The following is a 17,630-nucleotide window of genomic DNA, read 5'->3' on the forward strand; positions in this document are numbered from 1 at the left end:
AACAAAGCTGCAAGTATTTCCTTAATCCTGTGAGGTCTGTCGTGGAGTTATTTTTTTCCAAAATCATTGGTGTGTCAAGATGTTGTTCTGTTCTTTAGGTTCATGCCAAGTGGATTTTGGACACAGATATATTCAATGAATGGATGAACGAAGAGGATTATGAGGTAGACGAGAACAGGAAAACAGTGAGTTTTCGACAGAGAATCTCTATGAAAAATGAAGAGGTAAGTGCTTCTCTGCTTAATGGGTGACCTGTTGGTACAGGGATATTTTTTGTGTGCATAAGTCAAATTTTTGAGACTCAAGAGTTGCTAAAGCTAAGCCGGTTGAGCAGTTTGAGGTGCCTGTGGTAACACAGTCTGGTTTAACTGTCTTCTGACATACTTTATTTATCCAGAAATGTAAGTGTGCACTTTGATTTCCATGCCCCCCACCCTTCCCAAGGATAGTAAGAGAGAAGAGGACCCTCTTTGACTTTCTCATAAATGAAGCCAGGGGTGTGTTAAACAGCATCAGTTAATATTTGATTTGCAAATTCTCTGTACTTGTTGAAACTAATTTTTTTATTTCTCCCAATGCAGGAAGTTAGTTAGGACTCTGAAAACATGCTCATTTAACCTTGAGACCAGGCTGCTCCCTAGGGAATCTCTCCTGTTGGATAGTGTGCACTGAACGAGTTGCACACTAGCGTTTGAATCTTGCTTTAAGAGTACAGTTCTTAAGTACATAGCCATTGCAGGATGTGGAGGATGGCTGTAGAAAACTTAGGGGCTTTCATGTTGACAAATGGAAGTATTGTGGAGCTGGATGTGGTGCATGTTGCGATATTATTGCTTTTAGCTTCTCTGGTGTAGGATGTATTAAGGAAGAGAGTAGCCTACAGCGTTTCAATAACTGTAGTATTTGGGATGAGCTAACCACTTTGCTTCTCAACAGCCTGTACGTAGTCCGGAAAGGAGAGACAGGAAAGCGGCAGCAAGTACAAGGAAGAGAAAGCATTCTCCTTCTCCACCCCCAACTCCCGTGGAGTCGAGAAAAAAGACAGGGAAGAAAGGGTGAGTGTCCAGGTCCTGCAATTTGAGGCAAATTTTATTGAAGAAATGCTTGTGGGGATCTCTCTGGCACCTTTCACTTGTCTCGCCTTGGAATACAATCATTAGCTCTACAACAGACTTGAGTGATTTTTGCTTGTGCAGCATACGCAGTTTCCTTACTCCTCTGTAGAATTGTGCTGCCTGTGGGTGGAGGAGAACCTAGTGCAGGTTGTCCGTTATCTAAGCCAGTGACAGGGTTCATTGCTGCATCAAGAGTAGAATTTATCAAATGAAATAGTACTCAGCTGTTTCTAAAATAACTCAAGCTAGTTCTGTTAGTGCAGTCGTGTAGTATATGTATGCTTTTTGACGTATGGCCCCATAAATTACTGCATTTAATTGAGGAGCTTTTATCTACGTAGCCAGCTGGTTTAAAGTCCACTTCTCAAATGCAACTTTAACAGAGTAGCATTTGTGTCCTGCAGATCAGGACTTTTCCCAATGCTTAGTTTGATCTCTTAACAAAAAAAAAGGCCAATATTGTATCTAAATAAAAGCTTATTTATGTGTGGAAGTGGAGGGGAGCACTTTTGTGCTAAAAATTTGAGTCTCGTTTAATAGACCTCTTGGGTTTTCGTAAGACAAACATGGAAATTTATCATTTGAGGTGAGAAGTAATTCCAACTATCAACTAGTTCTTTTTTTATCCCAAAAGTAAAGCCCAGCTTAGATGAGTAGGGAGAGGTGTGGGTGATTCTGCCTTTGTTCCCCAAATGGCTCCCTCTGTATGCAGAACTGCTCGTACTAGCCAGCCCTTTTTGTTAAATAAGGCAGCATGCCTTGAAGTGGTCCGTGCCTCTTCTGCACGTGCCTTTATTGCCACCTCAAAAAGGACGAACGTCAGTGAATCAATCCTCCCTTGAATCTCACCGTATGCCAGTGCTGCCAACATGCTGGAGAAGGTTTCGGGTTGGAATCAAGATGTATGTACAGTGGTGGTCTTCAGTCTTGAAACAGTGGAAAAGACCTTTTATTTTAACTTTGTTTTAGTAATATACAGAGAATATTTTTTCATTAACCACCAGCACCACTTCGTACAGCATTCATGTTTTCATAAGTATTTTGACCCAGTCCTTTAATCCTGGTATCTGAAGAATAACATCAAGATGAGAACATCTGGCAGTTGCAGCTGGCAGAGAATTTGTGTATGATCTGTTCTAGACAAGCAGCCTTATATGGGAAACGGAGAGGGCAGAAGGAAGAAGATGAGCAAGAAGATCTTACAAAGGACATGGAGGATCCCACGCCAGTACCTAATATAGAAGAAGTAGTACTTCCCAAAAATGGTAAAATATGCATACACTGGATTCTTTGAATGTTAAAACAATAGCTTGAACTGCACTGAAAAATATGTATGTATTTTGACAAATCTTTGAAATACTTTATGGCCATGGGGCCAGATGGTCTGTGTCCATCTAAGTTTTATCTAGTCAAGGGATTTGAATGTGACAGCTGAGAAGGGCAGCAGATTCACCTTCTCTTGGCTTTTTGAAATAAGTTTACAAAAATCCACTTAAATGTTTAGTTTCACCTGTTTTAGGGTTGTTCTCACACATTATACAGAGTTCATGTTTCGGGGGATGGAGTTTTCTGGAGGAAAATAATTGCATGACAAGTACCAGAGATAAGCACATTAAATGACTGAAGACTGTAGCAACATGCCAAATGCATTCAGTTCTTAATACTTTTCAGAAAAGTGTTGATCTATGCAATACCTGTTAAGTAAAGATAAGTCAGAAAAATAATTCCTTCTTTCAAGTCCTTGATGCCAAACTATTTCGCGTGTCACACAGTTTGATTTTTACCCGGTTTTAACCGGCATATAAGAACTATTAAGTGTTGTATAGGTGGAAAAAGTACAGTTCTTAGTCCACGAAGTACATGAATAGAAGCTGCTTTGTGTTCAGATGTGAAATTACAGAGAAATCAAACAAATGGTCTGTTGTACTCAGACTGCACAGATGAACTCTTTTGAACTGCAAAGATGACCAACAAAACTGTTTATTGATAAGATGGTAGACAGCATGCTAGACTTCAATAATTTTTATCTTGTCTGATGGTTACTCATCGGAGTTTCAATTTTGCTTGCTTTTGTAGTGAACCCAAAGAAGGACAGTGAAAACACACCTGTGAAAGGAGGAACAGTAGCAGACCTTGGTAAAACAAACACACAACACCCTCCAGCACCCCCTCCCCCAGGTTTTACAGTAAAGTAATTTTGCTTGCAGGCAAATCTCAATTTTAAAAGGAATTTCTAATTCTACTATCTTTTGTTGAATTAATTCAGTTTTCACATACATTGGATTTGAAACGTATTGAGTTGTCTTCCCTTGCAAGGCTGTTCCCTTGTAGTCTTTTTTAAAAATATGACATTTAAGCTCTTTCCTGGCAGAATTTTCCTTTTTTTTTTAATTATCCTTTCTCTGTATTGTTATCTCTTCCCTTGTCTGGGATAGTTGAGTGCCTACATAAGGATGAGATTGCCTTAATGATGTGTGATCCACTCTGCTTTCCTCCTCACTTCCCTTCCAAAACAAATAAAATATTTTTTCCAATTAAGCAATTGCATTGCTAGAAAAGCTTATGAGCAGTCGGATGCTTTTTATTAGTGTAATTCTCAATGCTTTTACCTTTCAGATGAACAGGATGAGGAGACAGTGGCAACTGGAGGAAAGGTAATAGCAGCCGTTTCTTACTCTGAGTTTGGTAGAAACTGAGATCATAGAACAGTTTGGGTTGAAGGGACCTTAAAAAACACCCAGTCCAGCCCCCTGCCATGGGCAGGGACCCCTTCTCCCAGCCCCGTCCAGCCTGGCCTTGGGCACTGCCAGAGATGGGACATTGACCATCTCTTAGGGCACCATGTGCCAGTATTTCACCATCCTCAGCGTAAAAAATTTCTTCCTTATGTCTAGTCTGAATCTTACCTCTTTTAGTTTAAAAATATTCCCCTTTGTCCTATCAAGGTCTTAACCTCATCCTCAGTAACTTAGCCTGTAATGTTTTTCAAGTGGTAAGATTAAATTAGTTACTGATAGGAATGTTGTTTTGCTATTAGAAAAATTCTATAAATGCTGTAAGGTTATTTTGTTATTTTAAATTAGTATATTAAAAATGAGAACAAGGAGAGAGATGCAGAATGTTTTCAAAGAAGCATTTTTCAGATGCAAGGTTTCTCAAAGGTTATGCTTTTTCTGTAGGTTTCAGGACTAAATCTAAATCCTGGATAGCCTTCCTGATCATTTTCATAGAGTTGCTGGGATAGTTTCTGTATTGAATTGCATTGTTGGCATGCCAGGTGCTATTTTTAACAACTTGTCTAGTATAAGATGGCTGCTTGATCATGCAGGTAGGAAAAGATCACGTCTATGTTAGGTTCATACAGTTTGGATGTGTCCTTAGTGTTATACACGTAATTAAGAAAATCTGACTTTACATACTGACATATTTCTAGTGTTACAGTATTTCAGTTCATATGTCCAGTCTGTGTATGTGTTCTCAGAAATGCTCAAAAATCTTTTCTCATGGTTTAAAATGGGGAAAGATAACTCCAGGTATGCGAAGCACTGACTAGCTAGTGAGCAGCATTTCTTTCAGGTTCAGGTGCAGGTACCACACTAAGGAACGGTGGGCTTAAGTGTCTAGAGAGAGATGTCTGAACCGAGGTTGCCAAAATGCAATTGTTAAGCAAGCACTGGTTTCCAAGTTAGGGAAACCAACTCAGAAGGAATGCAACAGCAGGCTTTTCCAATATGGGATTTTTTTTTTTTTTTTTTTCCCTGGTCTGACTTCTCCATCCCTGGGTGTTGAATGACCTGGAACCATAGGATTGATGCAGCAACCTTAGTATTTGTTCCATGTTAGATGAGAAGAGGTTTGCTTTTCATGTCCTCTGCTAAACCGTGTTTTTTGGGGGGCCCTGATCTTTTTTTTTAGTTTAGTGAATGTGTTTTGAAAGGAAAAGGTTGTTGGAAGTTGAGGGGATAGTGAGAGGAAGGGCTTCTTTTCTGAATAGCTTTTGTCAGATCACTAAATCTATTTAGTGTGATACCTTTTTGTCTTTGGGGGAATTTAGTCCGAGGGAAAGATACATCATTGATACTAATGACTCTTTACATTTGGGACTTCGTTATCAGTCTTTTCTGTTTCTCTGAAATAGTAACTGAGGTAGAGCAAGCCGTTTAACATTGAGTTGCCTGCAGGCTCTTCAACTAGCACCTGAAGGTTTCTGTGCAGTTCATCTCTCCTGACCCTGATTTTGTAGTACTGTCTCTGTGCCCTTCGCTGTATCATTTTGGATCAGGAGGTGAATATGTGCTGGAACTAAAGTTGCAGAATATCTTATGTTCACAGGAGGCTTCTGCTGTGAAGCAACAGACTGTGACCCAAGGCTTGTCATCTGCTTAGGAATCTCCTAAAATGTGGCTTGCTGGTGTCTTCACAGCAGCCCTGTATGAGCAGACTCATGGCTCTGCTCACCCTTGGAGTGGGAGCAAACACAGGGACATGCAGAGTTACAACCTGAACTTAGTATCCCCTCTTCTTAAGAGGGAAATATCCAAGACCAGCTTTAAGATTGGTCAAAGTGAGTTTATCCAAGCAAGAGTTTAGTGTAATGAGACGCAGTTTTGCAGACATGAAACTGTTACTGCTGACAAGAGTCGTCTCCCAGTGAAACTAGAAGTAATGAGTCTGATTTCCTTTAATGCTCTTCTGAGGAGTGAGAAGACGAATGTGGGAAGAGTAGCAAAAAATACAACCCGTCTTAGACAATATTAAGAACTAGTGTGGTGTCAGTAATTGGAGATGACAGCAGGAGCTAGGCTCACAGCTTACAAAGTACTCTAGGTTTGTGCTGTGTTTGTTGCACGTGGTTGCAGTATACTACAGAATTGGAACGCAGTGTTTTCTCCTGTAGTTAGAGCATGCTTCATTTTGTAAACAGGGTGCAAACCGTGGTGTAACTATACTGCCAAGTATGTCCTTGAGATTTGAGAGCTGGCTCTGAAAACTTACTGGCGTTTAAGCTTCCTTTAATATTTTTATGAACACAAAATTACCCTTTCTCTGGTCTCTGAGATTCCCCCCACGCACCCCCCCCCACACCCCTCCCCCCCCTCCCCCGCCCTGACCAGAGATTGTGTCAGGAGTTTATTCTGCACAGGATTGGAAAGCACCTGTTTGGGACTAACTTTGTGCTGGCTAAGAGTTGTTAGGTATGTCTCTTGCAACCTACTAACTATTGTATTCCTTTCCATGATACAGGAAGATGAAGATCCTAACAAAGGTGATCAAAGTCGGTCAATTGATCCAGGTGAAGATAACGTCACAGAACAAACCAACCACATCATTATTCCAAGCTATGCATCTTGGTTTGACTACAACTGGTAAGAAAGTAGCTGAGAACTGGGGGAAGACTTCAGAGTTTTGATGGTTTACTCATAAATCAAGCTGAGAGCTGAAAGAAATTACTTTTATGTAGGCCTAGTTCCCATATTTGGATACATCTTTCCTATTTAAAAATCTTTTTGAGCTGAATTCTGACAGTTTTCAGGGATTTTGAATGAGGAAGAGAATTCAAACAGCATAGGTCTTCAGTCTACTTTCTCAGCATTTTTTGCTTTGCATTGATTTTTATTCTTCCCCTGTGAGAAAATAATTCCTTTCTCTTTCCTATTTTGCTAGTCCTTGTATGATCTTCCTATGTTTGTATCTACTTCTGAAAGCTGGTGGCTTTTTATTTTGCTTCAGATCTTGACTTGGAGCATAAGTCACTGATTATACAGGGAGGATGCTCGTTTCATTTTGGAATCCTCCTTGGAGTCAGAGGATTGTGATGTGCTATGAGCATATAACTCACTATAGTAACCCTAATGTCCCCTGTATACTCAGACTTCTGTGGTGTGGGAAGAGAAGCGAGTAGCTGGGAATGAAAGTCATGCTACAAGTTAAACTCTTAGTAGTACTTTTAAGTAACAACTGCTTTGGAAACAGAGTAAGGAATAGTCAGTTGTCTGGAAAAGCATTTGAGCGTGCATTTTGTCTTAGCTCTAGGAGCTGAGATATTGTTTAGGCTGGAATCTAAAAAGATGTGCTATGACACTTGAGGATTAAGCTTCACGTGCAACTTTCAAAAGTGGATATCTTTTTATAATAATGAATTAAGGTGGGATTTGCGCTGTTAGCATAAGGCTTGGTTCAGTTCCCAGCTCTGGCAGACTTCTGTTACCTTGAGTCAGGTGCTTAAGTTGACCTAAATCTCCATAAATAGAACCATCTATTTTCTCAGTCCCCCTGCTCTCCCACTTTGAGATGATCCTGAAAGCAGAAAAGCAAGGGTCACATAGTCTGAATTTCTAGGTGCTCCAGTTGCTTTGTGAGCAGAAAAGCTTGAGGTGTAGTTCTGTTACACACACAGAATGAAACGCTCCACTGATGCACTTCAAAAAGGCATAAAGGACTGTGGATCTGCTGTGGGTCAGGCAAGGCAACTTTGCGTAGCTCGAGCTAATTGAGGCTTACTTTAAACGAGGGTAGGTGTATCTATAGCCTCTGTGCTTCAATTCCTTGTGAAATGAAGGTACAATAATACATACCTACTGAGAAAATTATGACAGCAATGACGTTTTGTCATGAGAGGACTCAGGCTATTGTGCAAGTGCTTTTGGGAGTGACTGGGTGATAATGGTTGGTTACGAACTTGATTGGTGCATTTGTAATAGTGACAGTAGTTCCAATGGTGTTCCTGAGAGCTAAACCAGCCTGAAACACAGCTAAAAGACTAATTAAGTATTTGTGAAGAAATACGGACTGAACTTCATGTTGCATTAGGTGTACCTGGCCTGACCTTGTAAAAGGCAACCGTAAATTATCCCTGTGGTGTGAACAGTGGACATCCACAAGGTAGCAGGGTATGTGAGAAGAAGCTTTGATTTTTGGATTCTAGTGCTCCAGAAACAGCATGTTAAGCTGGTTTGGATTTGAGGCTGAAATAACCAAACAGCTGTGAGACTGACATTTTTCTGTCTCGGAGCATGTCTTTTTCATTGAGACGGGGTTTTGTGTTCTGGAGAACTAGAGAGCATAGGTGTAGCGCTGTCCCACCTGGCTGCAGGTGTTGTGGCCCTTGCTGTGCCAGCAAGGTGCTTCTTGGGTTATTTAAACATAAAAACAAACCGCTGCAAAAAAAAACTCCCAAATTGCAAATCCTTCCTTAATGTGTCCAGTCACAACTGATTTAAAGCAAACTGAAAAATAACTCTAAAACGTTCTGAGAGAAGTAGATTATAAACTGCTGTTTTAGAATAGTCCTTGCTAAAATTAATTTTCTTGTAAAAAGATAGATTTTATTTAATGCTCAGTACAGTTTCAGTGTAATATCTTAAGCTTTGGGTAACTTCATTGTAAGAACTAGAAAATTTGTTTATTACTAAAATCTGAACAGTTTATTGGCTAATCTTCATCTTCAAATTAGAGTATTTTCCTATGAATGACAAGTTAAGAGGAAGCGGTATCATTGTAAAAGGACAATTGCATGGCAGATGAAAAGCTGAACATACAGGAGGAGGGCAAGAATATATTTTTCTGTGTTACCTTTAAAAGTAGCAATTCTTAAAAGATCCTTGTAGTTCTCCAGGTTTTAGCATGCGTCAGTACATGCTATTCTATGAGTTTCTGTCTTAAGTTACTCTGACAAGCCCTGCATTATAAAAAAAACACAACCAACTTTTCCATTTTATAATCTTGAAGCTATTTCCTCACTTAGTAATAGATGGGTTAAATCTTAGGTCCCTCAAAGAGTTTTCATATTAAGATCTTAGAAAAGAAAAAAATGAGTTGACTAATCAAGTTCCATGTACTCTGGCTGTTCGCTTGCATTACAATTTTGCTTTGCAGTGAAAACCCTCTTATATATCCCATTATATGCCATGGATAAAACAAAATTATCTTGTTCATTTGTTGCTGGTAGAACTCCGCAGGTGCAATCACCCTGCAATTAAAACACTCCAGGAGCAAATTTCCTTATTTATCTTAAGATAAATCATATCACTTCCTCCAACCCTTTATTTAGAAAATACGAGAATGTGATTTCCTAAGTTTCTGTGGTGCTATTTGCATTGTCAGGCTGGTAGTACATGCAGAATGAAAGATTCTACTAAAAGAACATTTAAACTTAAATACTTCATCGGAAACAGCTATGGAAGGAAAAATGTATCAAAATAACTAAAGCTTAATTTTTTGTGATCTTTACCTTTGTTTATTTTATGTAACGCATAGCATCTCAGGTGTCGTTAGTTCTGTTCTTCTATATGTGGTCAGTTTTTGCTCCATATGTCTTCCTTGGAGTGCAAAGGGAAGAAGTAATTTTTAAGACAGTGTTTTGTTGCTCCAAATAGCCATACTTTGGATTTTATTTTCCCGGTTGACCAGGGAGGTACTAGCTATGTCTTTGAAGCCAGTCTCTTACCTGACTTGTGAGCACTAATAAGTGCTGCCGATCCAGCTTTGGGCTGGGACTCAAAGCACGCACTGCCATCTTCGCAGTATGTGCCATAAAGGTGTCGGTTCCTTGGGGTATTGGTGGTTCGCCGAATGTTTGCACTAAACAGGCTGGAGGCGAAAGATGCTTTGTCAGAAGCTTGGGAAGGTACAGGTGGAAATAGGAGGCTGCTCGGTACTTGTCGGAGTTTGATCAGGGTGGCATTGGGTGCGTAGTTTTGCTTTGACCAGTGACTGAATTGTGATGGTTTTTCAATGCAGCTTTGTTTGGTGAAATAAGCAAATTTCAAAGGGTCATGCTAGAATACTAAGGTTTCTATTAAAAAAAAAAACAAACCCTTGTTATAAATGTTCTCCCTGAAAATAGTCATTTGGAGGTGTGCAGAGTACTTCAAGATTATTTAATATTTGGCATCTGAATTGTCTGTTTCTGCTACAGTATCCATGTGATTGAACGTCGTGCTCTTCCTGAATTCTTCAACGGAAAAAACAAGTCCAAGACTCCAGAAATGTAAGTAAAATATGAGTGTAGGTGTATAAGAGTGTGGCAAGATAAAGGAGCTTCCAGCTTCATGAATCCTGTGGTCATTTTAGCTGTGCATGTGTTAAGCTGATACTGTCTGTAGGGGCATGAAAGAAGGAAAGAGCACCCGTACAACTGCTGCTTGTAGTTTGGTAGTGTCTGTGTATTATTGAAGTAGAGGTAAAAGTTCAAATATCTAAGTAATAGTTAATAGTGGTTGTCCAGGAAAAATAAACCTAATTTCTCCCAGGTAATATTGGAACAAATTCTTGAGCTTTATGCAGTACAAGACATGATCGTCTTCCAAAAACATCTGAAAAATTTCATGATACTGTAGAAACCTAATAATCCTCCTTATTTTTCTCTCTCTTCTCATGCCATGCTGTATTTCTGAGACTCAGGAGTTTCATGTGTAAGCGGTGATTGCTGAGTTTGTTGTAGGATGCTGTGTCAGACTGTGGAATGGATTTTGCACAGTTATCTGTGTTGATTTCATGGTTCCCTCAGCAGCTGATGGGTAATTCTGAAAGTGCAGGTGAGGGTCAGTAAATGTATCTTTGCAGGCCTGAGATGTAACCGTGTTCTCAAGTGTTAGGTAGTCCAATTTAAATTGGAGACCTGGAGTTGTGCATTGCGAGAAGAAAAATATTTTTTCTTATATAGCTGCTCCAAACCCTCTGGTGGCGTTTTAATTCTGGATGTGCCTGTTAAGCCTAGGTGGAGTTGTCTCAGTTGAATTTAGATCCAGTTTGTACCTATTTTGTCTCCTTGTGGGGTCTGGTATCTACTGCAGAACTGAAGTGTTCTTAATTGAAAATTACACACACAGAGCTGTTTAAAATAATTTTGAAAGACTGATTATTGTCTTGAGGTAGTGCAGTTTTTTTCATACATCGAATGATTAACTTCTGATCTGACTTAGTGTAACAAGATAAGCTGCTGATTTTGCATCAAATGCTTATCTTGAGAATCTACTGCAAGGCTTGTTACGTGCCTTAGTGACAATACACCTCCCCTTCCCTGAGAATTTTCTGTTAATCACAGCAAATTTAGTTATTCAAAGCAGTCTTGAAAGGTGATTGATTAAAAGAAGATAGTGAACATCAGGTTTTGGGGCAATGTGCTTGTTTCTGTTAAAATTTTAATCCCAAAACCTGAGAGTTCATCCAAAAAAAAAAAAAAATTGAACACTTGTATGCTTGTCAACTTGGACAGTGGAATTAGGCTTGTTGTGTTCCCTTTATTTTGATACCAAATCCTGGTCTAGTGGCAAAACAGCTTTTGGGGATTTTAAACCAGTTTTTTGAATTAACTACTAAATGAAGCATTTGGGATGTCTTCTCAGCACATTGTCTTAACATCTGCAAAGCTGTGCATTTTTCATACACAGCATTTCTTCAAACTAACTTTTTCCCTCCGTTTCTTAATCCATATGATGGTGGTGGTAATTGCTCTTCCAGCAGGTAAACAAGGCAGACTTTCAGAGTGTTCTTGTGCTTGAATCTCCTCTCCTCAGGCATGACTGACTTTGTGAGGCTTCTGAGCTAAGATTGAGATAGAAATTAGAAGCTAAACTTTTTCAGCGCAGAGGAGTACTGGGAGACCTTGTAGCAGTTGCGCAATGCGCGAGGAGGTTACTGAGAAGATGGAGCCAGGCTCGTTACTGAGGTGCATGGCAGGGGAAAAAAGTCAAACTGAAACACAGCAAGTTCTGCCGTTGATATAAGGGAAGTACTTGACTCTGAAGAAGATGAAGCACTGGACTGGGGCCCTGGGAAGTTGGGAATGTTGTTCTTTGGAGTCCTTCAGGCTTTGCTGGACAAAGCTGTAAGCAACCTGGTCAAAATTCAGTGGTTTGAGTAGGAGATTGGCTTGGAGACCTCCTGAGACCCCTGGCACCCCGAGTGGTTTTCAGTCTGTAGTCTGTACTCACAACTTCTGTACATGTTGGCCTTGCAGCGGTAACTGTAGCTGCATGATAGTGATTCCAAATTGCATTTGACACTAGCTCTGCTCCATTAGTTTTACTATTTGGCACGTTTGTGTTTGGGAGTTTCTAGGACTTGGTGTCGAAGACTGCAAACAGATTGAATTGTGAAAAATGCTTACCTTTTGTATTTGCCACGGATGTGGTTGTCATATGTAGGCCCATGCTTCCTTTTTCAGTTGACATTAAAAGATCAGGTCTCCTGACATTCATCCATGTGCTGCTGCTGGTTATTGCCTGGGAGTGAGCAGATCAGGGACTCTTCGTAATGTTGCTGTTACCCTGGAGATGTATTTTTCTTGCCATTTAGGGACTGTAGGAATAGCTTGTAGTCTTGGCTTTGTGTTTTCCTTTTTCCATTCAGAAGGATTTCCCTTTTTTATTTAAATGTTTTGCCTCCACCTTAGTTTTCAGGCCAGACAAAGTACTGTGTTTCAGAAGCTCACACAGGTTTGTTCTTGTGACAGTAGTGCCTGAGGGGTGGTTTCTGTCTTAAATTGGATTTTAAATATTAGTTGACATATCTCTCTCACTGTTGACAAGTTTTAGCTGATGAGTCATGTCGTTGTCAAAAACAACTCCCTGCAGGATAACCTTTAGGGGTGTTTCTGTCTTAGGCTTCTCTCTTCACCTAGTAATGTGACCTTAACAAATAAATATTAAACTAATTTCTGCAGCCAAGACTGCTTTAAAGTACCTGTTCTTAAGCAGACAGTAGCCCATTTCTCTCCAGGAGCATTTAGAAGTGTGACTGAGTATTCCTTTATGGAAGAAACTCCATTTTTTCTTGCCTACCAAACATTGGACATGCAAGATCCCATCACCTAGTTCCATATCTTTTTTCCAGCAAGCTTCATTTATAATTTGCTCAGAATGAAGATGTGGGATTTTGGCAGGAATGTGTACTTGCAGCATCTGTCTGCTTATGTCTTGCTTGTGAAATGCCTTGGTGTTCCACCTCTGTATGATTCATTCTTGGTTACCAGCTGCTTTTGCACGCTGCATGTGAGGCATCCCCGTCTTGAATTTTCTGAAGGCAGAAGTCTGCTCATGATAAACTGTTGTGAACACATCCTTGCATGGGATACTAACTTGTATTTGGCAGATTGGTTTTGTTCAATCTAAAGAACAGGGCTAGCCATAGTTTTATGGCAGTTTGTTTTGTTCTGAACAACTTGTGTTAGGAAGCATTAATACATTGCAGGAAGTTACTGAAAAAGCCTGTGAAGCAGTGTCTGCAGTGCAGGAAAGGGGCTGAACCCCAAAACCTGCTTGCTGGGACTGTTGTCCACTGAAATACAGCGGTCTCATGGGGGTGATTTCTGCCTTAGCTGTTCCCAGTTCTGGGTTCTTGCCCTCTGCTTTCCAAAGATCTTTTGTCCATTTTGCTGGTGTCTGACCTTTCCTGGCTGATGTTTTTATGCGTTAAAAAGTCTGCATGTAGGAGCAGTAACGTTCTAGCCAGCGTACTGCTTCTGCTTTTGTGCACAGCTTTTTTTCCTTCCAGACTCACAGAGGTGATTGACAAACATTTAGTCTGTTGCCATGTGAAGACCAGACCCTACTAATTTTTTCCTGCAGCTAGTAGTCTGTTCCACAAGTATTTGGTTAGTGACCAAGCTACAGCAGCTATTTGCATGATTTGCAATTTAAGCTTGCTTTGATGTACTGCTGATCCAAACACAGATAAAGTCTAGAGTGAAACAATCTGGAAGAGATGGGTCATATTCAGTATATATAAAAAAAAAATTCTATTTACCTATTGCTTTTGATACTGATTCTTAAATTTCGTCAATAAAAACTGTCTGTTGATGTTTGCTTGTCAGTAATACGGGTGTTTGGAGAAGGTGAATCCTGAAATACGTATTCTAAACTTTTAGACATTAATATGCATGAACTACCTATGAATTGTCTTCCAGATACTTGGCTTACCGCAACTTCATGATTGACACGTATCGCTTAAACCCTCAAGAGTACTTGACGAGCACTGCTTGCAGAAGGAATCTGACTGGAGATGTGTGCGCTGTCATGAGGTAAAAGCCACGGATGTTTCAGCCACTGCCCGCACTTTAACAAAAAGAAATAGGAGCTACATTAGGTGTGGAAGTGCTCTAGGACAACAGCGTAGGTGTGGGCAACAGCCATTGTGCTTTTGATTAGCAGTTTCCCCATTTTTATGGTAGCCAGATTGTTATGCTATTCTTTATTTGTAATATTCTGCCTGCTTGCTGAGCCATGCCTACGGAGTTTGGATCTTAACTTGTGATTATTTAGGTTCTGCTGTTTAGTACATATGTGGAGTTTTTCCAGGAATTCCAGTTTTGCAGCTCTGTTTTGTCAGTTTTATGTTTCACCAGTCTTAAGCTGTGAGGTGCAGCAGAGCCCTAGAAACGTGGGGCTTGCTAAATGTTGGTTCAGTGAAGAAAAGCTAGATAGGTGAGGAAAGCAAGTCAGTGATTGTGCAGCCCTCGCAATCTGTACACTGTGTGCAAATGGTTCTATGCACGCAGCCCTAGCTTTGCTTTGCTTTTGTCCTGGAGTAATTCCTGTTATCTGTAACCAAAGATGTCATGTTTTGTTTTATGCAACATGCCAAAGTGCAGTCATATCTGCACAAAGCTTGTGCTTTGTGGTTTGTATTGCCATTTGTGATTAGTGGAGGACTGTAGAAGATTCTGGATCTATGTTTGATCCAGAAACACAAAATTCCTCCTTTGCTCTCTCCTTTCTGCAGTGTCAAGCATGAGCAAGGCTTTAGTTAATAAGATTGTAATTTGTCGCGTTGTTTCATAGAGTACATGCTTTTCTGGAGCAGTGGGGTCTCATTAACTACCAAGTGGATCCAGAAAGCCGTCCCATGGCAATGGGCCCTCCCCCTACTCCTCACTTCAATGTGCTGGCCGATACACCCTCCGGACTTATGCCTCTCCATATCCGCACTCCGCAGGTGAGCCCTGCAGGCTGCACTAATGTGTGCTTGCCTGAGCTCTAGCCAATGTCATTAACATGGTAGCAGAATAACTTGCACATGATCTCATTAAATGTTCCCTTTCTGTCCATCTAGGACACCTGAGAGTTTCAGGTGGTTGGAATCTCTTAAACCAAGTCTATGGGCATTGTATGCAAGTGATACGATGCAAAGCTGTCTCTCTAGACTTACATTCAACTTCTTTGTTCAGTCCATGTTCTGTTTAACATTGGTCTGAAAACCTTGAATAACTTTCGATTTTTGCCTCTCACCTTTCGCTTGTGATGTTTTTTCACAGGTTCCAGCTGCTCAGCAGATGTTGAGTTTTCCTGAGAAAAACAAAGAGAAGCCTACTGATCTGCAGAACTTTGGACTTCGCACAGACATTTACTCAAAAAAGACTTTAGCAAAGGCACGTGTGTTGGGATTTTTTTCCCCTGCACCTTCTGTTAAGCCTTCTTCCGCAGTTGTTCTCCACTAGATGATATTGAGATGGCTTATATTACTCTTACACTCCTGTTTTAGGTTTCTGTGTCTTAGTGTATGACACTAAGCTACATGGCTGTGTCAGATACCTGATTTTGTAGGAATAGACACATACCTATCCCAGGCTGGTCAGTACTGTCAGTCTTCAGACACTGAAACCATGTTACCGCATATTTTACCTGAATGGTTCAGAATCAACAAACTACGCAGTAATTCAGTACAGGAACTGAGATCTTTCGGCAGGGTCTTAAACTATTATGTTTTCCAAGTCTGAGCAGGTTTTGCCAGACTGAGAGAACTAGGAAGTTGCTTCAGTACAAAAGGTGCCACAAAACCGTTGCAGGGGTTTTTTTAGCACTGACATTGCAATGTATTGTATTGGATAGTTCAAGTTTTGAGATACATTGCCATGATGTCGGTAATTCCGTAACCTCTTGCCTTCTTCCTGCTGCCTGATAGCCTGTGTGTGTACCTGGTAGCAGGAGGTGTTGCAGGAGTGCCGTGTTACTGCTTCAGCATAGCCTTTGGTTTGGGAGTCTACAGAGTTCTCCCGACTACTGCCTCTATGTACTGAAGTCAGGCTAATCTGTGTCATTGGTTCATTGTCCTAAGAGATCACTGTTTAAACCTGAGAGAGAACTATTTACACTACTTATACACTATTATTTATACTATTTATCAGCTAACAGATAACTGTTTAAAAAACCCACCAAAACAGAGTTGTTCTAGAGATGAGTGTTTTTTTATAAAGCCTGATTCCATATGACGTTTCATGGAATAACTTTTTCACTTAGTTTAGGGATGTTCACCAAATTAATAAATTTTTTACTGTTTCTAAACACTGGTTCTGTTTACAAGCATCTATACCAATGGACTTGAGCAGATTTGTTAGCAGAAGTTGATTTCCCTTTTTGTTTTATGTATGGCAGTTGCTTTTTCGGCTGTTCATACCAGCCTGTCTGAGAACTGATCAGCTGCTGGATGACTCACTTTGATTAATGTTCTGTTTGGGTTAATGATCTGTTTGAAATGCATCTTGAGATAGGATAGATTTACTAATCCTAAATATGCTTTTCCTTTTGCTGTGGTCTTGCACAGATACATCCAATCTAGATAATGTTCTGCCATAAGGAGGTGACAAGCTTTTTATCTTTATTAGGCACGAAATGGATTAGGGTGTCATAATCATGGAAGGGGAAATTTTCACCGAGAGCTTTGTAGCATTTAGAAAATCTCAGGAGTTAACCATGAGCTATAGATCTGGAAGCAGCAATCCTTGGAGCAAGTGATTGCTAAATATGCAGATTATCTTCCTGTGATTACTCTTGTCTTTTCAGATAGCTCATCTCACTTGTAAAGATTTATTATTTTTTTTACCAAGTTACAGATGAACTTTTAGACAGACAAACTTTTTTTAGAGCAGCATGCACCTCACACAGTCCAGTCTGTCTGCCTTGGAAGCAGAGGCTTGATGGGGACTAAAGTTATGGTGACATAAGCCCTGTTCTCTTGAAAAAGGTGCCCTTTAAGCTGAGAGAATCCCAGGTGTGCCTGGATGGAGTAATACTGTCTCCTCAAGGGACAGCAGCCTCCTTCAGTGGTACAGCACCTGGTGAGGGGGTTAGGTACTCTGTTGTGTCTGTTGGTTGCTGCTGTCCTTTGAAATGTAGGATGCTTTGTGTAAACTGCTCTCTTCTTGGCTTAATTTTACTGGCCAAAGTCAAGCTGACCAGAATACCATCAGCACTCCTTGGGGTTTTTATATTTAGGAAAATCCTCTTTGCTGTTTGCTGTTTGTGCAAGCAAAGATAGCCAGGGAAAAAGGGTACCAAATCACTTTGCTTTAGCTTGGAATAAAAGAGGAGTTGCAGGTTCTCCTAGGCATGTTGGGAAGGTGGGATCTGTAACCCTCAGCCTCCACAGAGACTGCAGGAATGTACTCACCTGTGTACCTTAGCTACGCGAGTAAATCGTGTGAACTGAACCACTGTGAGAGATAATCAGGGATTGGTTAGCTGTAGTAGGAAGGTTGTGAAAAATATACTTTTGGGTGGATTAAATAACAGATTCTTT

General features: G+C 40.4%; 1 protein-coding gene across 1 annotated transcript in view; it reads left to right on the forward strand.

Moving 5' to 3' along the window:
• The window catches only part of SMARCC1 (SWI/SNF related BAF chromatin remodeling complex subunit C1), a 90,355-nt gene that overhangs the window by 28,278 nt on the left and 44,447 nt on the right, over positions 1-17,630 (forward strand). The window contains exons 9-18 of the mRNA XM_080385764.1: positions 99-224; positions 937-1,055; positions 2,256-2,380; positions 3,192-3,251; positions 3,732-3,769; positions 6,360-6,481; positions 10,033-10,104; positions 14,023-14,136; positions 14,897-15,050; positions 15,370-15,483. Of these exons, the coding sequence (XP_080241890.1) occupies positions 99-224; positions 937-1,055; positions 2,256-2,380; positions 3,192-3,251; positions 3,732-3,769; positions 6,360-6,481; positions 10,033-10,104; positions 14,023-14,136; positions 14,897-15,050; positions 15,370-15,483 (1,044 nt within the window). The remainder of the gene's footprint in view (positions 1-98; positions 225-936; positions 1,056-2,255; positions 2,381-3,191; positions 3,252-3,731; positions 3,770-6,359; positions 6,482-10,032; positions 10,105-14,022; positions 14,137-14,896; positions 15,051-15,369; positions 15,484-17,630) is intronic.

Source organism: Falco punctatus (assembly GCF_963210335.1).
Source record: "Falco punctatus genome assembly, chromosome: 4".
NCBI lineage: Eukaryota > Metazoa > Chordata > Aves > Falconiformes > Falconidae > Falco > Falco punctatus.